This window comes from Heterocephalus glaber, unplaced genomic scaffold (assembly GCF_053883595.1).
Source record: "Heterocephalus glaber isolate CG9 unplaced genomic scaffold, H.glaber_assembly_v1.0 deba00001472, whole genome shotgun sequence".
NCBI lineage: Eukaryota > Metazoa > Chordata > Mammalia > Rodentia > Bathyergidae > Heterocephalus > Heterocephalus glaber.
This window is the reverse complement of record NW_028258315.1, coordinates 60,921,263-60,944,239: the sequence shown is the minus strand read 5'-3', so window position 1 is coordinate 60,944,239 and position 22,977 is coordinate 60,921,263. Positions and strand designations below refer to the sequence as shown.

The 22,977-nt window shown below is 34.8% G+C and overlaps 1 protein-coding gene across 1 annotated transcript; it reads left to right on the top strand.

Annotated features, from left to right (window-relative positions):
* Positions 1–20,914: 20,914 nt before the first annotated feature.
* LOC101710351 (putative G protein-coupled receptor 160) lies at positions 20,915–22,036 on the top strand. Its single transcript, XM_004854245.1, has 2 exons — positions 20,915–21,240; positions 21,346–22,036. The coding sequence occupies exons 1-2, from the start codon at positions 20,915–20,917 to the stop codon at positions 22,034–22,036; spliced, it is 1,017 nt and encodes a 338-aa protein (XP_004854302.1).
* Positions 22,037–22,977: the final 941 nt, after the last annotated feature.

The window sequence follows — 22,977 nt, the reverse complement described above, 5'->3', positions numbered from 1 at the left end:
TATAGTTCAACATATGCAAATCACTAAATATAATACATCTCATAAAGAAGAGAAAAGACAAAAATTATATGATCATCTCAATAGATGCAAGAAAAACATTTGAAAAAAATCCAACATCCATGCATGACTACAAAACCCCAAAGACAATAGATATATGAGAACCTTATCTCAGTCTGATAAAAGCCATTTATAATAAACCCATTGCCAACATCATATTAAATGGGGAAAAACTGAAAGCCATCCCTCTAAAATTGGGCACAAGACAAGGATTTCCACTGTGAGTACTCCTGTTTGATATAACTTTCTGAACATTAGCCTTAACAATCAGCCAAGATAAAGAAAATGGAGATATATATGAAGGGAAGCGTTCAAAGAATCATTTTCACAGATGGCATGATCCTCTACATAGAAGATGCAAAAAATTCCAAACAAAGACTCCTAGAAATAACCAAGTTCAGTAATGTATCACAGTGAAGACACACACACACACACACACACACACACACACACACAAATCAATAGGATTCCTTTACATTAATAATTAATTTATCAAGATAGTAATTAGAAAACCATTATGATTTACAATAGCAGCAAGAAAAATTAAATAAGTAGATATTAACCTAACCAAGGAAATGAAAAACCTCTGCAATGAAAACTACAGTACCCCAAAAAAGATCAAAGAGGACATCAGTAAATGAAATGATCACTCTGTGTCTTCATAGGCAGAACCAATATTGTCAAAATGGCCACACTTTCATAACTGATGCATAGATTTAATGTAATCCCAATCAAAATATCAATAGCATTACTCACAGAACTAGCAAAAACTATCCTAAAATTCACATGGAATCAGAAGAGACCCAGAACAGTAAAAGCAATCCTGAGCAAGAAGAGTAAAGCAGGAAGGATTACAATCCCAGATCTCAAGTTATATTACAAAGCTATAGGGATAAAAGTAGCATAGTATAGGCAAAAAAAAAACCCACCAGACATGTGGATCAATGGAACAGGATAGAGGGTACAGAAACGACCTCTTAAGCTACCTTAAGCTATCTGATCCTTGACAATGAGGCAAAAAACATATCCTGGAGGAAAGATAGCCTTTTGAGCAGCTGGTGCTCAGAAATATGGCTATCAATATGCAGAAGATTAAATCTAGACCCATATCTCTCACCATGTTTGAAACTAAAATCAAAATGGATAAAAGATCCAAATATAAAAACAGAAATACATAATCTTCTGGAAGATAAAATAGCTAAAACTATTGGAGACTTAGGCATGTAGTCAAGGACTTTCTGACAAGAACCACAATTGCAAAAAAGTAATACCAAAATCAACAAGTGAAATTATATCAAATTACAGAGCATCTGCTCAATAAAGGAAACAATCAACAGAGTGAAGAGGCAACCAACAAAATGGTAGAAAAATTTTGCCAACTACACCTTGGACAGAGGGGTAATATCCAGAATATATAAAGAACTAAAAAAAATTTAGAGCCCCAAAATTAAAAACTCAGTCTAAAAATGGGTAACTGAAATGAATAAACACTTCTCAGAAGAAGTAAAAAATGGTTAATAAATACAGAAAAAATGTTCAACATCTTGTTGATTAAAGAAATCCACATGAAAACAACACTGAGATTCCATCTTGTTCCAGAAAGAATGACTATCATCCATTAAGAAATCAAATAATAACAAATACTGATGAAGCTGTGAGGGAAAAAGAACTTTTCTATATTTCTGGTGGAAATGTGTACTAGTACATCCACTATTAAAACCAGTATGGGCATGCCTCAGAAAAGTAAAACTAAAAAATCCACTGGACCCAGCTCTTCCCTTACTAGGTATCTTCCTAAAAAAGTTAAAGACATTATATTATAATACTATTTACATAAACATTTATAGCAGCACAACTCACAATAGCTTAATCTTGGAAGTGGCCTATATGTCCATGGAGAGATGAATAGATTTGAGAAATACATTATTTATATACAATGGAATACTACTCTGTCATAAAGAAGGATAAACTGGAGTTATTTGTAGGGAAATTGATGTATCTTGAGACCACAATGTTAAGTGAAATAATCCAGACACATAAGCTTAAATATCATATGTTTCTCTTATATGAGAAACTCAAAATATAAATAAAGAACAAAATTAAAGACAGATAATAGAAAACAAGGAGATAGATCTTTTGCCAAAGAGAAGGGACCAAAAGACAAGGGAGAAGACAGACTGGGAGGAGGGATGAAATAGAATTAAGATGTGTTGTGTACATGTACCAATTCTTTTGCCTTTAATGTAATCATATGTACTACAAAATGTACTACCAAAATAAAAATTTAAAAGAAAACAACAAAATAAACATTTTCTCTTATGAGTTGTTTATCTCAGGTATTTGTTACAGTGACACAAACTTGACCAACAAAGAGAGAATTTTATAAAACTTATAGAAAGTGTTGCCACCAAGTTGGCAAATACTTATATATACATACCTGTTCATAGGTAAACAATAAGAAAACAATAGGAAGGACCACCAAATTTCCATTTCAATGTTTACTATGTCACAGTTACTATGACAGGACAAATATGTGCCTCATATGAGGATTTAGATGTATGTACACATGTATAAAAATTAGATACAATAACTTTAAAATAAAAACATATCAAGATTTTCAGTTTAAAATGTGAAAACGAAGGCACAAAGAAGTTAAGTAACTTGCTAATGGTCACTCCACAAAATATATTTGAATTTATAACTACTCATCTTACCTGAAATTTTGTTTAATTTTGTAATACTGTGTGGCTAGCCTATGAATGGAAGGTTCCTCTCCTGTTCACTTTAGTTGAGGAAATTTGTGTTCATGTCATATTGACCAATAAAACAGTCATAACGTGTTTTAAACTACCAGAAGGCCAGTTAAATGATTTGCCAAGTAGTACATGGTGAGAGTCAGGTTTCCTGATTTTTCAATTGAAGGCTTTCTTTGCTTAGTTGTATAGTACTTTGAATTTTTGTGAATCTAGTAAAACTCAATCATAACAACTGTAATGTTTTGTCAAGTTAGAGAGGAATAAAAGATGTCAATCTGAAATCTATGAGCCCCCTGGCTCTGTTACAACCTTGGGTTGCATTTCAGAGAGAAATATACTATGTAGTCCAAAGAATCCAGCAAAAGATGCATTCTCCTTGATTGAGCAAAACACTGCTTATTATCACCACAATGATTGTGTTGTTTGTTTTGGGCTTAAATTGTTAAGGCAATTCCATTTACCACCTTCTTCTTTTTGTCTATGTTGACCTCCAAGGAAAGTTATCATGGGCATTCTATTTGTGAACTGTTACAGATAATTTTAATAATGCAATAAAGTTTAACACTTCAACATATGAGCTTTTAACTTCATTAAATATAGCTTTTTAATTCTTAAGGGAAAAGAAGGGTTTCAAAACGTAAAAAGACTGAGTGAATGGAGTATAGTGTTGATTGAATTATCAATGCAACTCAAGGCAAACTACATTAAACATTTAAAGTCTAACTCACTCCAAGCAATCTCTAATACTTCTGAAAATGTGAGCAAGCTCTCTATTAAAAATTCATCCTTAAATGAAAACAGAGGAATTCAGCAAAATGTGAAATGATGTAATCTCCCAACATATAGTCACAATACTTTATATTTCTGGTAAATAACTTGGAAAAATAAAGAAGATAAAGTCTATCAGTTAGGAGTCTGGATCACTTGGCTCCCTGAATTGGACACAATAGAGAAAATAATTTGTTCTTTGTCAGTAAGTGTAATGGGCTGTGACTTTAAATTCTCTTTGGGGAATAATTCTGTTTTATTGTTGATTTTCAGTGTGAATTCTCCCTCTGAGGACTTTATATAATATGTCATTCAATCAGAGGAAAAACGCACTCTGCAAAAGTGCTATCTGCATGTTATTTTATAAAGCATAGCTTTTGGCAAAAGGAAACTATACACACATTTGTCATGCTTTTGGCCCTAGGAACCATTGATTGTGTAAATAAATTATCATATAAACATGGAATTCCATCTGTGAAAATGGAAATACAGAAATAATCAACTATAAGAAATAACAACAGTCTACTCCAAAAAAATTGACATTTTAGGAGTATTTACCTAAATGAACAAAATGATTTTAGAATTCAAATGGAACCCCCTGACTAATGATCTAGAAAGCCAAGGGAACTCAGAGCATCTAAGATAGCATGCTGAAACAAGGCTTTGTTTGACCAAAGTGGATCTATCCAACCATATCAACAGTCCCAGATTCCTTATTGATCAACAGAGAAAATCTTTTGTGTCTTAATACAAGTTATCCTTCAACCATCTAGATGAAATTTTTCTGAAATATAATTTGAATACACAGAACTCTACACTTTAAGATAAGCTATCTGATTATTCTACCTGGGATATTTCTCACATTTGGTGGTTCTGGAATATAGGAGTCCCTAGAGTCACCCTCATCATGCTTGTCTTTCTCTATCTCTGATGGAGAAAGAGGAAGAGGACTCAGAGAAGACCAGTGCAAAGCAAAAGTACTTTATTATGGGTGTTGTAAAATAAAGCAGTACAGAGGCACTCTGGAGAAGCAGGCTCCTGAGAACTGGGTCATCATTGAGTTTGGGCCAGCAACCCTGTTTCATAGGGTAGGGGTCTTGTCTCCACACCTCCCCACACAATGCTCATTACTTGATTAGTTATTGGGATTGTTCCTAGGGGCCTAGATTTGGTGGATTAATGAGGAAGTATGAGGGGAAAAGTAACTTGAAGAGAGGCTGTGGTGGGACAGTCCAGCTACACAGAAGAATGTGTCAAAACAACAGGCTGTTAGTTCAGTGTAGCTACACAGAACCAGGTGTCAAAAACACAGGCTGTCGAGGAAGCTCCCTGCCTCCATCCCAGGCTCCTAGGGCAGAGAAGCTCAGCCAGTCCCAGCACCCAGAAGAAAGGTCCCCCGCTGCCATCCCAAGCTCCTAGGGCAGAGAAGGTGAGCCATGTGGGGACCAGAAGCACCCCCTCCCATGGAAATGAGAAGACATATAAAGAAGTCTCAAACACAGACTTCTGGATCACCTACAGCAACCCCAAAGGGAAATGAGATGGAACAATCTGATACTCAACCACCTGGACTCTCTGAACTGGCAACAAAAGAGGATTTGGGAAAATTGAAATCAGAAATAATTACTCAGATAACAGCAAAGATTTTGCTCATGGTGCAAGACATGATTAATAAATCTAGAGAGGACACAGATAAAAAAAATAGAGGAGCTGAGGAACATGATGGAATCCCAACATAGGAAACAAATGGAATCCATAAAATAGATACAAACAGATTACCAAGAGATTAAAAACTCCATGGAAAGTCTGTGCAGCAGAATGAACCAATGTGAGGATAGAATTTCAGGTATAGAAGATAAGATTGCAATTAGTGAGATGGAAAAGAAAAATTGCTTTAAAATTGTAAGGGAACATGAGAAATCAATCCAACAGCTGCTAGATGATGCAAAGAAGAATAACATAAGACTGATTGAAGCCAATGAAGAAACAGGAAAGGGTGCAGATGACATAAAAAAAAACTCTTCACAGAAGTGATGGCAGAAAGCTTCCCAAGGAGGGGAAAAGAACTTGGCATACAGGTAAGTGAGGCATATAGGACTCCAGCTAGCCTTAATCAAAAAACCTCTACACAAAGGCATATAATAGTTAGGATTCCAGAAACTCAACAGAAGAATAAAATTCTACAAGCAGTGAGAGAAAAGAAACAAATTCCATACAAAGGAAAGGCCATCAGAATCACAGCAGTCTTCTCAAAGCAAACCCTCAAGGCAAGAAGAGCTTGGAGTGATGTATTTCAAGCCCTAAAGGAAAACAGCCTCTAACCCAGATTGATGTACCCTGCAAAACTATCTTTCAAAATTGATGGAGAAATAAGATACTTTCATGATAATGAGCACCTCAGGAACTTCATGAATACCAAACCAACACTCCAAAAAATTTTAGCCAATACCCTAGGAAAAGCCAATGAGCATCACAACCCCAGAAAGCAAAGCAGAATGAATTCATTGGGCGTGACAAATTAAACACAAAGGAGGAGATTCCAACAAAAAGAAAAAGTCATGGCAAGGCTTTTAAAACTTTTAACTTCATCTCCCTAATGAGTGTATAATTCGATCTTGTTATTGTACTGATTAGTATTTTTCTGATTCTAGAGTGGCACACCATTCCTTGTGCTATAATGGCTATTTATCATCTTCTTATGTCTACATTTTAATTGGGTTGTCTATTAATGAACTCTAAGAATTCTTTATATATTCTGCTCATAGGTTATATGTATTGTAAATATGGTCAGGTTAAGGACTACTTTTCATTTTAATGATGTCATTTAAAGTTCTAAATTTTGATGGAATCCCATTTATCAATTGTTTTCTTTTATACATCATGTTTTTTGTATCCTCGGTAGTTCTTGCCTACCCTGAATTCATAAATATTTTCCCTTATAATTTCTTCTTAAAGTTTTATACTTTTAGGCTTTCTTATTTAGGTTCCTAGATCTCTTCAAGTTATTTTCATGTATGGAAATAAAGGGTTGAGGTTAAATTTTTATATACGGATACCAGGTGTTCTAGTGCCATTTGCTGACATCACTATCTCTTCCTCGGCTCTTGAATTGAGTTTATATTCTATAAAATGCTAATGTTAAATAATCTTTCAAAACTCAGTGGACCATATATGTGTGGTTCTATTTCTAGATTCTCTGTTTTATTCCAGTGATCTATATGTCTTTCCTTACATCAACACTGCCTTGGTTACTGTAGCTTTAGAAGAAGTCTTAAAATTAGCTACTAAATGTCTTACAACATTGTTTTTGTTTTTGTTTTTAACTTTTTTAGGTCCTTTGTACTCCTACATAACTTATAAATTTCAATATCCAATTCTTCATTTATAGCAAGGATACACAGACCTGAATTTTTATATATACCTTGTGTTTTCTAATCGTGCTAAATTCAAGTACAAATTCTAGGGGCTTCTAGACATTTCTTAGTATTTTCTCTGTAGATGATCATTTCATCTACATATAAAGAGTTTGCTTCTGCCATGCCAATCCTATCCTAGTTGTGTCATTTTATTGCCAGACTATTTTGGTGGGGACTAGGTTTCAAAGTTTAATGGACAGATAAAGAGTAAGCATATCTGCCCTTGTTCCCCACCTTAAGGAGAAAGGATTGTATCTTTTCCATTCATAAAAGGCATTTTTGCTGGAAGTATGGAGTACATGTCTTTAATCTTTTGAGAAGGTTCTGTTCTACTTCTAGTCTCCGGATAGCTTTTACCATGAACAGCTGTAGAATTTAGTCCAGTGTTTTTTCTCCAACTAGTGACAGGTTCATATGGCTTTTTCCTTTGCTCTGTTTAAATGATGACTTTTGGGGGCGGATCTTCCAATGCTGAACCAACACTGCCATCCCTATAACAAAATCACTTTCTACATCCTGCCTGATCTGACTTCCAATAGTTTGTTTTGTTAAACAAATTTCTATCTATGTTCATACTTTTTTCTTCTGTTATCTTTATGCAGTTTTAGGATTAGCACAATGTTGAGTTCCTGAAATGAGGGGAGAAGTGTTCCTTCTTTTTTCTGCTTTGTTTGATATAATTTATCAGTTAAAATGTTTATGAGCCTGCTGTTGTCATATAGATAGGTTTTCAAGCTAGGAATATACTTTCTTTAATAGGTGCTATTCAAATTTTTTATTTCCTCCAGACTTAGTTTCATTAATCTGACTTCCCAGTTACTTCTTAGAAGTTGTCAAATTTGTTTCAAAAATGATTTTTGTAATATGCTTTCTATATCCTTTTAAATTCTGTAAAATCTGTGGTAATGTTTCCTAGATCTTAATATTGTAATTTTAAAAATGTATAACTAATATTGTTTAACAGGAAGAAAAGGTCTAAAAGAGCAGGGGAATTGTGAGGGGTAGGGGAAGGGAAAAAAGGGAAAGGAAAAAATATGAAAAGAGGAAAAAAATGGAAACAAGATCTTTGCAAATAGGGGAGGGTGGAGGGGGTGAAAGGAGGGCAAGGGAAGGGGAAAAAATAAGATCCACGAGACTCATGTAATGGTACAAGATCCCAATGATGAATGTAACTGTATTTTATACCAAAAGTGTACCAATAAACTTAATGGGGGAAAAAAAACCCTCACAGTCTGTCAGCTTCAGCTGCTTGCTGAGATGCAGAGGCCATTTCTTTTCTACTTCTTAAAGGGTCCTAGCTCCATAATCTAACCCTACATAAGGGTCTTGACTGTCCCTATAGTATCTAAATGGGAAGAGGAGGTCTGTAATAATTAGAAGCCATCTCACCATAGAAGTTACTGAACTTGATGTCCAAAGGGCAAGCAATACTGAGATCTGAGGATTGTAGAAAAAACAGGGGACTCAGAAACACCTGCTTAGCTATTATAATTAAAACACTTTCAAATAATAATTTTCATGTTTAATTCTCAAAATAATTTGATAGAATACAGTAAAACTTTAGATTGCAAGTAACTTGTCCTGCTAATGTTCTGAAGGATGAACAAACATTTCTAATACAATTTAGGTTGATAAATAAGCCATCGTTCTTATAAATGGGGCGAATATGTTTTTTTAATCTAACAATTTAAATTCCAGGAAAACGAGATGTCCAACACAGAAGGTCAGAGAGGATAAATTAGATTGTTTTTGAAACAATACTGACAACATTGGCAATAAGAATAATGGGTGGTATTTATTCCATGCTTATTATTTCCCTGGCATTGTCCTGTGGGTTTCTCTGTGTACTGTCTCATTTAACATGTTTAGGCTAAGGTAGAAATAACATCCCCAAGTGGAAGCCAAGTGAATCCTTCTCTAAGTTAGAGCCTTGATATTTTTGTTTTGCGTTCTAAAATTCTTTAAGGTCATGTTCTACCTTGGGGCCATTCTGTCATCTCTGGCTAGAATGATTGCCCCAACTTCATCTGCAAACTTAAATCTCAGCCCTTTCTCAAAGCAGCATTTCCATAGTACCTAAAGTTAAGGCTTTTCTTTTTATTTTGTCATGATCACCTTTACATTTCCTTTTATAGTATCTGCCCCAACAAAACACATACTCATATGTTCATCTGCTAATATAATAAATATGACTATTTATTGGCATATACAATGTGCCAGCACTACACTGCATGCTTTGAGGGTGGCTTCTCATTTTAACCTCATAATATGAAATGAGATATTTTCCCATTTTATGAGGAAGAAATCATATGCATAAAGAAGTTACACAATTTGATGAAGATCATACAACTAATATGTAGAGGTGTTGAGATTTGAACAATTGTACTTAAAAGCGAGTAACAATTTGTTTAATGTCTACCCACTAGATGTAGGTCTTATGGAGGAAAGAGAAAAGTTCTTATTTCTTTATTATATACTAGGTCCCTAGCACAGAATCTGGTAGATGCTCATAGTAGGCTCACCAAAAACTTGTGTTGAGTATATGCATGACTTAATAACGAATAAGCATATAAATGAATTATTAATAAAGAAAAATTTAGTAAGCATCAAAGAGTTTAGACACCCTTTTAAGGAAAGAGTTTGGCATTGAGAATGTTTCAATTAGCTTTTTCCCCATAAATTAAAACTGTCACTATTCATTTTTATGTAAAACTTTGGTTTAAGTCACAGAATACTAATTTTCTTTGCCAGGGTAGAGACAGTAGACAAGGTGAAAAATAAAATTCTTGGTGTCTGTGAACCAGATGTGCCTACCTATAAAAGGGCATTCTAGCCCAGTGAGGTACTGCACATATACCCTTGCTGAACTTGATGAATGGGGAAGGAAGTTGCAGTATGGTCTTAAAATAATTATCTCATAGAATGCTGGACCACCAAAGCCTCATAAACTTCTACCAGAATTTGCCATTGGACTCCCTATGATGCTTCTGTACAAGTGAAATGGTACCAGAGCATAAAGTAGTAATTATATAATTTCTTTAGCCTGCTGGGGACAAATTCTTAGAGTATAAACACTTGGATTAAGGAGCCCACACCCTCCTTACCCCACCACCCCTTTCTTATTACTTGTAGCAGTTATGGCTCAAAGCTGTATATATCCCCCAAACATACATATATAATATGTATCCCCCAAATATATATATATATATATATATATATTTCATTTTAATCCACCTAGGATTCTTTAGAGGCCATAAGCAAAGTCTGTTCTTTTCAATCTATCATGTAGGTCAGGAGTCAGTAAACTTTATCTTCAAAAGATGACACAGACATTTTAGTCTTACAGGCCATTAGGTCTCTTTCACAACCATTCTATTCAACTCTGCCATTTTGGTGTGAAAGCAACCACAGACAGTATGTAAACAAATTAAAGTTTCTATGTTCCAATAAAACTGTATAAAAATGACCTGATTTGACCTAGAGCATGGCAGTTTGTAACCTCTCAGTGTAGACTTTAATCTGATTAACAATTACTATAGTTAAATTTTTGTCTTCTGGTTAATTTCCAACTCATCTTGGTTAACATTTTTATGCCAATCCATTCTATCTTATTCAGAAAGTTCCAGGAAAAAGAACAGATAAAATAGACTGGAGAAGTGTAGATAACAAAATCATATTTATATGAAAAACATAACCATTTCTGTGGCTTATTCTTTGCCTGTTATATAAAACAATGTATGTGTTGTTTTATGAAAAGACTGACAGAATTTTCTCCATTACTTTATATGAAATATGGAATGTTCATAGCTGAATTGCTTTCTTTGCTAGGTATATTGAAGCACAAAGAAATTATTCTCAAGAGAGAGTGAGTGAATTAATTGATTACTCTCAAATCTGCTACATCAAATCTAAATTCACAAAAGACAAATTATTAGTATGTCTTTTGATTTACTGTTCTGTAAAATTTCTGTTCTATTTATAATTAATAAAATTGAGCAGTCACTTTAATTATGTGTCATTTCTGTAAGACTTTTTATTCTCTTTCAGAAGGAAATAGTTAAAGGATATAATTCTGCTTATCTACAGAAACAACCACTGCATGGTCTTTCTGATTACTATAGGGTGATGTTAGTCACTTAGAGAGATTTTAGATTGACATAGTGATGACCTGTCTTACTTTCAAATACTTCTTTGGCATTTCAAAAAGATTACTATTCTGTCATTTTTAAACCATTTCTGTAACAAGTTTTTTAAAAAAAAAAAAAAGATCCAATGAGACATTTTTTCAAATGCTTTACAGAATCCACCTACCAGGTCTTACAGTAGATGTCAGCCACAACTGCAAGGATTCATCAAATCTGGGGCACTCCCATTCTAGGAATCCTAGGTGTACCGAGCAAGAGTGAAGGAAGTAAACTAACACCCACTGAACAACATTTTAATAGGTACCGTGCCCAGAGCTCCATAAGTATGCCCTCTCACTGCAGTATTAAGGCAAATGAGAATAACATGACAATTTCTAGTTGTCTCAGGTAAATAACTGATCTGTGAAATATACCAGCATACTTTCCCTCTGATGTTTTTATAAAAACCTTTTCTTTCATGTCCAGTAATATTGGAAATTGAGAGAATTAAATGGTTTAATAATCAAAAATAATCTTGATTTCCTAGTGAAAATGTTTTCTCCAAGTTATTTGTCCAGTGTTTCCAAACTTGTAATTTGGGTCTTTGGATGCCTCCTTCCAATAAAAAACATAGATAAGCAGGTAAGCGTGGTGACACACACCTGCAATCCCAGCTGCTCCAGAGGCTGGGCCAAGAGAATAATAAAGCCAGGCTGGGTAATTTTGCAAAACCCTGTCTCAAAGTAAAAAAGACAAAAGGACTGAAAAAAAAAAGACAAAAGGACTGCATATGCAGCTCAGTATAGAGGGTTTGACTAGCATTATCCAGGCCCTTGGTTCAATCAGCAATATTACACACACAAACACACACACACACACACACACACACACACGAAGCTATGATAGTTGGATTCTCAGGCTAGCATACAAAAGCCATGTTAAGATGATTGCAGGTAAAAATTTATAGTTATAGTATTAGATAACTGAGTGTTACAAATAATCTGTTTTGTTCCAATAACTGGGTCAGATTTTTTCCCTTTCTCTCTACCTACCTGTCCTTAAAATAAGCATACTAATATTTGTAGAGATTTGAGATTTGTAATGGATATTATGTATTTAGTGCTATGTGACATGCATGGTGCATACAACACCATGAGGCAGAAATCATTATTTCCATTTTGCAGATAAAAAAACAGAATCTTAAAAAAATATCGTGATGTGAAGAAGGTAAAAACTAGATATGACTAAGACTGAATTCACACTAAGGCTGTCCAACCTTAAAGCCTATGTTTTTATTTACAGTGCTACATTCCATTTTTTTTCTTTCTTTTTAATTGTAGTCAGGCTACCTACCACAAGATCTACAGTCTTAACAAATTTTGAAGGACAACATACAGTATTGGTCACAATAGGCACAATGTTTTATAATCCTTTCCTCCTCCTTTTCAAACTTAAACAAAATCAATCTGTAGGGGTGCGAATCCCAGCCTTGCTAGTTACCAGCTGAATGGCCTTAATTACTTAAACTCTCATTGCTTCAGTTCCCTTAACTGTAAAAATGTGATTGACTTAGGTAGAGTTCTCTTAACGGAAACCTTAAAACAAAAATCTATGTGAATGATTCGATGATTTTTTTGGTAGCCTTTTTTCATTTGAGCAATAAGTTAAAGTGTATGACAATATGGATACAGGAATATGTGTATGTATAGATATATAAAATTCCAAACATATAATCTTTGCAATATTAAGAAAAACAAATTTAAAAAGTCAATTTGACTCTGCTATATAGTTAATGCTACATATGTGCACATATATAACAAAACTTTTAAATGGTTCATAGGGATAGATAACTCAAGTGTAAGAAACACCAACAGGGTGAAAATTAAATGAGTTATAAAAAGAAGACCTAGATTCCAAAGTTGTAAATAAAATGGCATATTACCTAGCCAGTTATTTAACTTACCTGTTTCAGTTTTCTCTTTAATAAGATAAACCTTTGATAGTTGAGTTTTAAATCTCTGTTAAATGCAAATACTCTGCCTGTGTGGGAAACACAAGACCCTTATCACCAGGATCATTTTAGTACAAAGGGATTTATCCAATTTCTGTGGCATCCAGCTGGGTCCTAGGGAACTCCCATAAAAAGCAAATTATGTTGGATGTGGAAAGCTGAAAACATGAAAATTTTAGGGCCAAGAGGAAGGTTAAAGGGAGTCAGATAATCTAAAATAAGATCAATCTCACATAGAGATGAAGAGGCAAAGATCACACAAAAGGTGGAGTGAGTCAAATGACTCATCTAATTTACATTTGTGTAAAAGCCACCAGAATTATAGGTCATTCTGTATTTCTCTTGGTAGAAAGTGTGATCCTCTAAGCAGGCAAATATAAAAAGCAGGGAAATATAAAAAGTGATTTTAAGAAAAAGAAAAGATAGTTCCACAAGAATGTAAATTGCTATTCATAAAATTTATTATGGCCAATTTTTACTAATACATTTTGAAAATTTAGAAGTGCTTTTGCATATTCCAACTATAGAAACTGACCTCTCAGTTTAAATTTCACTATGAAAGGCTTGATATCTACCTCTATAGGTCTCAGTTCTGGCTAGTGCACAAAAATTAGTTCTGTCCTACTCTAAGGACAGCATCTGCTGGAGTTCCACTTGTGAAGTCACTGTGGACTAATCAAGCCATAGCCCCCATCCAGAGGCTACCCCTAACTGTACTCCCACCCTGTATTAGAATAACTCCTGTATTCGAGCGCCATCTAACCAAGGTTATAACATCCCTATCAGATGAAATAAATAGCCTCAAGAAGGAATAAAACCCAAAGCATCACCTTCACTAGCATCATTCAAAACAACAAAGCCAAGAGAAACCTTAAATAAAATGAAAATGAATCATGTAATCTCAGGTTCTATTGTGGATGCAAATTTATTTAGCACCATTATCTACTCCAGAACAAGATTCAGTCTATTAAATAATAAAGATTGACCCTTGTTAGTTGGCAAATGCCTCAGAGAAACAGTTAAAATGTTCTTAAGGATGCTTAAAATTCAACTTTTAGGCTCTATATGATTAATAGCCATTCTGTTCACTTCTCACATCCAGATTCTCAAGGAAATGTTGTGTACTCCACACAACAAGGAAAAGGATTTATATGATTTCTCTCAAAGAAAAAGAAGAGCAGGTGTTAATCTTTGCACAAATATCATGTGAGATTGAAGAATTCCTATGATTTTGGGGATTTCCATAATTGTCTCCCTATACTCTGGGGACCAGGAAAAGAAACAGGTTAGCCAAACAACAGGGAGATATGTTCCTAATGAGACCTGCTGCCCCTAGCAGCTCTATCTCAGAGAACTGTGATTAGTCATGTATTCAAGTAATTACAGCAATTAAAAACACAGTGAACTCTTTAAGCATTGCAGGTGAAGGCAAGAACACATTGTCTTAATCATCTGTGTTAAAAATCTTAATGCCATCTTTACTATGAAAAGACTAGGTCTTTACTCTTAGCCTGTTTGCTCCCTGAAACATAAGACAAACAGTACTTCTGTCCATTAAATGCAGGGAGAAATAATGTATTAAATACAGGTGGGTACATGTAACTACAAAGCAGATAACCAGTTTAGGTAGATTTGAAGTTGCTTCCTTATGTGTTCTTACGAGTACAGATTTTTGAGATAATATAGGATAATTTACAGGAAGACAAGTAATAGGACTCCTAGAATTAGAGGGAAAAAATTAGTTGGAGTTGAAAGAGAGTAAAGAAGAGGTAGAAACCAAAAAGGTAATTTTTTAAAACAGCAGGATGCATTAACAGTAATAGTTTCATGGTTCTTTTCCTGTATGTATTTGTTTGCTACATTTAATGTGTCCTATTCCTTATATTTCTGCTGACTTTTTTCAGAGAAATTTATATTATCTCCACCAGAGAAACAAATATAGTAACTGGAATGAAACCTGAGTGAATGACATGATAAGCTTTTAAATGGCCTCAACAACCCATTCTGCTAGCCTCTTGCCATACCCATTTTTTGGGTTTTCTCTCATTTGATTGTTAAGCTTGATTGCCATGACAGCCTCCCAGGAGATTTGTGGAGCACACTTCTGGGTGTTTCTGGGTGGAACATAGAGATGTGACCTTGAGTACTATATCTGCTCCCTTGCCCCTTCAAATCTGGCACTGTTCCTCTGCTTTGCTTCACTACCACCATGAACAAAGCAGTTTTGTTCTGTCACACACTCTTTCATGATTTTCTGCCTTCAAACCACCCAACCATGGACTGAATCCACAGAAACCATGAGTAAAATTAAAATTCTCTTCCTCTAAGTTGCACCTTTTGGGTACTGTGTCCCACTAACTGGAAAACTGACTAATAAATTATGTTTCAGAACACATAATGTATGATTTCAAAAATTCTTAATTTGCTGCTCCTAATTTATCAACTAAATCCACCCTGTAAAACCCTGTTCTTTAATATTATTCCCTTAGCATTAGCATTGGTAGATAAAATATAGGATGACAAATTAAAATGTAGAAAACCAACAATTAGTGTAGATATTATAGTCTATTTTCTGTGGCTATAACAATAGAAAGAGTGAGTACTTCATTTTTAAAAAATAGAGACTTATTTAGCTCATGGTCCCAGAGGCTGAGAAGTCCAACACCATAGTGCCAGTATCTAATGAGTAATTTTCTCCTGGGTCACAACAAGGTGGAGACAAAGCTCTTTCCTTGATAATCATTAATCCAATAATCAATGAATTGATTGATCCATCTATGAAGGCAAAGCCGTCATGATCCAAGAACCTCACAAAAATCATATCTCCCAAACATTGCTCCATTAAAGATTAATTTTTCAACACACAAATTTGAGGGTTGAAGGAACATAATAAGTATGTCCCAAATATTGCATGGGAAACAGCATACTAGTGTATGTTTGTTTTTAAGGTTTTTTTCTTAAATTCTTTTATTGGTACATTTTAGGTACACAATACATTTACATTTATCTTTGGGTGCTTGAACCTGTACATGATGTATCTTGGTTCTTATTTTTTCCCCATTACCTGTGCATCCTTCACCCCTAAACCCTTCCCTATTTACATACTTCATTTCCATTTTTTTTTCCTTTTCTCATAATTTTTCCTTCCCATTCTTTTCTTTCCCCTGCCTCTCCCACCACCCCTACCCCTTTGGACTTTTTCCTATTTCAAAGTATCAATTATTAGTTATTAATCCTTTTAGTCCTTATTTGCACTCTCAGTTTCTCTTTGTTTCATTTGGTTAGGTTTTTTCAAAATCTGAAAACCCTACTTAGAAGACAAATTTATACTGAGTATTGTAGAGTGATTTAGGCATAGTTGGAGTAGAAGTTCAAAAGACTGTGTACCTGGTGCAAGAATTAAGAATATTTTTAAGACTATTTAATATTCTTAATATTTAATATTTGTGAATAGTTTTTCTGAATAGCAGAAAGGCTTTCTCCTATTAGCCTCACATTCTTAATAATACTTCACTTCTGCTATGGGATTCACAAGTTTGAGTGTGTGTGTGTGTGTGTGTGTGTGTGTGTGTGAGTGTGTTGGGGGATTCTCCCACACCAAGGGGTTCTCCAGTTTTCTGTTGTGTGTGAAGCCAGTTTCAAAGAAAGGGGTCATAGTAGTCACGATCATATAAAATACATACAATGAACCATTCTGAGAAGGACTATTGTACATCTCTGCCCATTATGAGGTATAAACTTCTGAAATGAGCCAAGTCTACAAAAGCCATAAAAATCTGAAAATGACAGGTCCAAGTGCCTTAAATGAACTTTTCACCTAGAGGTAGCCCTAGCAACCAATCAGGTATAGATAGCCTAATTTCAGGGTAGTTTGCCAGCACCAATCATCTTCTTTCCTTCTTTTGCAAGCAACTTGTGCAAGTTATCTAGAATTTCTTTTGTTTAAATTTATCTTTCCCTTTAAAAAGCCCTGTACAATCTGAATTTCTTTGGAACAGGGTCTGGTTTTTCTAACTAAATTTGCATTCTTAAACTGCAATTCTTTAAAAATAAACTTTGAAAAACTGCCCTCTTTGCCACTACCCTATTGATTTTTATTATATTTCTGATCAGGCAATACTGTGGACACCAAGGAGGTGCTATACAATTGATTTCACTTCTGGCACTAAGCAGAATTAGCACAGACTTCATACATGAAAGCCTTAGTCCTACAAGACTACCTACCCACACAGATGCCAATGACCTGTTCTAGATTGTTACTTATGCTTCTTCAAGCTGTCTATAAACTGGAGGTTTCCACAATCCCCTTCTTGGGTTTTAACATTTAATGAAGCTGCTTACATAACTCAGAAAAGGAATTTACTTACTATTATGCATATATCATGAAAGGATACATATTATGCAAGGATATGACTCAAGAACACCTAAATAAAAAAGATACATAAGGCAAGGTGTGTGGAAAGGGGTACATGCCTTCTCCAGGTGTCCCAACCATCATGTTATCAGTGACCAAAGCTACCTGAACCCAGTCTTTTGGGGCATTTAATGGTAACTTCATTATAAGTCGTGGATGACTAAAGCACTGGTAATTAATAATCAACTCAATGTTAGCACCTCTTCCCTTTTGCAGAGGTTGAGGGAAAGGTAGAACATTTTAACCCACTAATCACAGATTCAATTCTCTTTAAAGTCACTCCTTATTCTAAGACTATCCAAGAACCCCAGCCATTGACCAGCTCACCTCACCAGCATAATAAAAGACACTTATCATTCACAGATTTCAAGAATTTTAAGAGCACTGCACCAGGAAATTGGGTCTAGACAAAGAAATACATTTTTATTATATCACACTATCACTATTTCTAATATTAACTGAGAGAAAAATTTATGAAGCTAATAATGTGAATATTTGCTTTTGTTACAAATTTCCTTCATCTTCAAATAAGAATTTCAATTTTCTGTTTAAATTTCTTTGTGTCCATTACGTGGAATTGAGAAATGTGTGGAGATAAGTCTTGAAGAAAGAGAAATGAAATAGAGATGAAGATCAGTAAATGTTGATGTTTTCTTGGAAGAAAAAGGAAAGAATAGAGAAAGAAAGAAGGGCAAGGGTTAGGAAACAAAAAACTGGCAAAGACTTGGTTCTAGAATATTTTTCTTTTGTAATTTTGAGTTAATGAGATAGAGATATTTTGAATGGGAGCTGAGACAGAGTTGCATGTCCTCCAGGGACAAAGGGAAAGTGAATACCTGGCCCTTACTCAGGACTCATACCCACTAAATGTATGGATGTATTCTTCCCTACATCCTCCTTCTTCTGAACAGTCTTTTAAACTTCAAAACTCAGGTACATCATTAAAGCCAGGATACCTCTGTCATAGCACCTCCAAGAATAAATGAGATTAAATAAATAAATAAATCTGTTGAGGAACATCACAGAGGGACAGAGGACAAACAAATTCTTAGGCCCTTAACCTGTTACGATTAAAAGCATGATTTGTGTTTTCTTCTGTGGCAGCCAGAGACTTGACAGCCTTCATTTCACATCTGTCTCCTGTGCTACATTACAATTTTAGATGAGATTCCTGCTCAGACTTTCTTGTACAGGTAGAGATTAATCACTGAGAAAGAATCTGTCAAAGGTAATACAAGATGTGTTAGCCCTATATTTACCTAAGCTTTCTCATCCTTCTTCAAGACCTAGGAGATGAAGGTAAGAGATTTGCAGGGACATTCAATTATCAGCCTTTACCCCTTCTCCCTGGAACAGGTGCCTAAAAGTCTCTAGCTGTAGCCCTAAATCTACAAAGACCTTCAATTCTACCAGAGGATCTCAGACAGCACCCTAACCTTTCCAGAGAGGAGCAGTCATCTCAATGAAACCAAGTTAGCTTTCAAAGCATAAGAATTTCTCCAAAGCTGCAAAAGCAGAATTGAAATAATGATCAACCAGATTTCAGTCCAACTTAACAGCCTCATAAAAATGTGTACCTTTGTTTTACTAGTGAGCCATCTGAATGTTCTTTGTCCAAAAACTGTGTCCCCTTCAACTCCTTAAGCTGATGTCCTTTCCCTTTTTTTTCTACTTTCCTTTATTAAGAGGTGGGTCTGTTCTCTGTCAAAACTATGCCCTCTTCAGCTTTCTTTCCCCTCAAGCTAATGTCTTGTTATACTTTTCAATTAAAGCTTCTGCCTGGAAATTGTGCTGTTACCTCAGTTTTAATTTCCATTATCACTGAAGGAAGGACCCATGCTAGTTAGTGACAGGTTATTTTTCAACTGAATGACATTAAAAGTAATTAGTGATAAGGGGAAACAAGATGTTTTAAGGAATACAAAGATGTATTTTCCTCCCCTTGGTAGATTTCAGGAGAGACTTCAGGAAAGATGCTTACTTATTTCTAGCTGAGTATGTTTTGATTAAATGATACCACATAGAGACTGAACTCTACTTATGTATTTGAATTACACATAGACTCATATTCTGTTGACTGTCGGAAAACTGGATGAGATTAAAAACATGTCTTATTCAGGTTACTCTACAATCTATATATGTCCTTTTATATCTCCTTGAGTTTTCACTTTATCATAGCTTTAAAATCCCATGAAAACAAGTAACACAGATACAGTTCTCTAGGAGAAAAAAAATCATTTCTACAAGTCCACTTAGGACAAAAAATAACTCGAAAAATGCCAATAATAAAGAAAGGAATATATTATTCTAATAACACTGCTTTTGTTTTTACTTCTTTTATGTTAGTCCTATTCCTCTATATCATCAACTCTCTTTGTTCAGATTTAGGACAAAGTTTCAGGTCACTTATTCACATGTGAGTTTCAAGTTTGCTGTCACACAAATTAAACTGGTGTGATGCAGACATAGATAGGACTCTGTCAAATGCATCACTAATAAATGGCTCCTATTATTCTTTCCCACTTCAACTATGCACTATAATTTTATTCAATTTATGATTTACATATGCACTCCAGCATCAGCATTATCATTGAGTTCTAACTCCTAATATGAATTAAATATCCATGAAATAGCAAGATAAAGCCCACAATAAGCACCACCAAGCTGAACTTCTATGCAATGCAGCTATTAAAAAACAAAGCTGAGGGTCCCTGCGGGGGACGCGGGGCGAGAGCTCTGCCCTGTGGTTTCTGCTGGCCGACTCCGAAGGAAGGTGGGGCCCGGAGTCCCTCGAAGAGCGTCAGCAACTCAAACTTCCAGAGACAACCCACACCAGCAAAGGATGTGTTGGGTATTTTGTACCAGTCATGGGAAAGCAACTAGGTCAGGCTCCATGAGAAAATAACTCAAGGACAGCAGAAGTAACTAGGTGCCAGAAATCAAGCAAGTGCTTAAATATGGGCATGTCAAGAAGACACAGGAGCCAGCTTGTGAAACTTCCACAGAACAAATTTGAGAAGCCTCCTCCTCACCCTCATGGTGACCTTACATAGCATTTTGGCGTCGCAAAATGAAATCCAAGGAACCAATAGTACATAATTGAAGGCAGCAAAATCAAAATAAAATAGGATCATTGGTTAGGAAGATATCTGGAGAGACTCATCTGATCATTCCATCTAGGCCTCCTCCAAGCAACACCACTTGGCAGTCGTCAGATTGGCATCTATGTTTCTGTGTCCTTGTACTACGAACCGGTGATGGAACTTTTTCAGATAAGGTCAAGTTAAACTATAGTATTTGAACGGAAAATAAAGTGAAGCAGTGCTTTATCATGTATTTTTCAGCAGGTCTTCTTGAAATTTAAAAATATGACATATTTTTCTTCAGACAGCTGCTCTTTTCAGAACAAGTTACATCAAACAAATCAGCCTCTAGATGCTACTTTTCTGTTGTTCTTGATCGTACTTGGGAAAATATTACTAAATATCCTCACACTAGGAATGAGAAGAAAAAACAGCTATCAAAATTTTATGGAATGCTTTTGTTTTTCATTAGCATTTGTTGATTTTTTATTTTTGGTAAACATTTCCATTATATGCTATTTCAGGGATTTTGTACTTTTAGGTATTAGGGTTACTAAATACCATATATGTCTCTTTGCACAAATTATTTCCTTTACTTATGGCTTTTTGCAATATCCAGTCTTCTTTTCTTTTTTTTTTTTTTTGTACCGGGGATTGAACTCAGGTCCTTGCACTTGTGCAGCAGGAGGCAAAACCACTGAGCTAAATCCCTGCCCCTATCCAGTCTTCTTAATATCTTGTATAGATTATTGCCTGAATTTCTCTAAACTCACCAAGCTATCATCTAAATGTCAGAAGGCATTTTATTTCTTTGCAGTAATTTTGATTTGGATTTCAGTCCTTGCTTATGTTTTGGGAAAACTAGGTATCTACCAAAGCCTGAAGGCACAGAATATTTATTCTTACCAATGTCCTGTCTATGTCAGCATTCATAGTTACTGCCTGTCACTATCCATGATGATAATTTTATTTATGACTTTTATAACCTCTTGGTCAGAAGTTATTAGGTTGCTACAGGCTATTCAAATAGCTTCCTATATGAATGAACCTATCTTCTATTTTCCTTCTTCATCCCTCCCTAGTTACATTGTAAACTCTAAAAGAATACTCTTGCCCAAGCTTATTGTCTGTTTTCTTGGTACCTGGTTACCATTTGTACTGCTTCAGGTATTCATTCTTTTACTTAAAGTACAGATTCCTGCATATATTGAGATGAACATTCCCTGGTTGTACTTTGTCAATAGTTTTCTCATTGCCACCATTTGTTGGTTTAATTGTCACAAGCTTTATTTAAGAAATACCTCATTACCCATAGATCCATTTGTCAACTGGAAATGTTGCTTCATTCCACTTAAAATGCATAATTTTGGACAAATTGAAAAGCCTATATCAATAATAATTTGTTAATATGTTGTCATCTTAAAACTAAACCAATTACAATAAAAATCATAATCTTAGAAACAGGAAAGAATGGTGACTCAGGACATACCAAAAAGTGGCACTAAACTGAAGCTCTTTTTCTCCTCTAACCTTTTCTACTTTTCCAGCCTACTTTTGGGGTCATAATATAGTTTATTAAATGTTTTCTCTTAAAGAGAAAATAATGCCAAGAAGTTCTTATGCCTATTCAGGACTGCTGTATAAATAAATTTGTTATTAATACAAAAGTGAAAAAAAATGAAGCTAAAAATGAACAGCAAGAAAAGAAATTGCTTGGAAAGTATCCAGGGGTATCTCTCTTCCTGCCTTGGTATCCAGCCACTTTCCAGTTTATTTTAGACTTGTATCACAGAGTGGGCATGACAAACCATGGAACCACAGCAGGATGAAGAATAGGAAGAAAGAAGAACCCAAGTAATGTTTTCATGCTTCCTTATTCTGAGAACCAAGCTCTTCAAATGACAAAGCTTAATATTATGAAATAGAAAAATAAAAATATTTTTAATTTAAAGATATTTTGTCTTTTAAAAATCAGAACAGATCACATATAGATTTTTAAAAGTAAACTAACATTTTTGTCAGTGTCATCAGTAATAACCACTGTATTGATCTACTTTTTACTACTCCCATCTGGTAACAGGATAAGTAAAAGTCAGCTTTAGAACTAGAAAAACCTGGGAAAGTGCAAAAATAGTTATACAATTACCTGATATGGTCACTTCTAATGTAATTAGAACTATGTAAAAATTAACTTCAATGCAAGTGTAGTTACAAATATTTCATTAAGATAGAAACAATTCACTCTTGCTAATGACCATTATATTCCTTAATTCAACACTATTTCCACTGCCTATTGTAAGTATACTTCTGCCAGAAACATTTTATACATTTAGTTCTAAGAAGTATAG

Excerpts from the sequence above, each read along its gene's own strand:
- LOC101710351 (XM_004854245.1), top strand. The coding sequence starts at position 20,915 with ATGACATATTTTTCTTCAGACAGCTGCTCTTTTCAGAACAAGTTACAT. Across the intron at positions 21,241-21,345 it reads TTTACTTATGGCTTTTTGCA|CTATCCAGTCTTCTTAATAT; the intron begins ATATCCAGTCTT and ends AAATCCCTGCCC.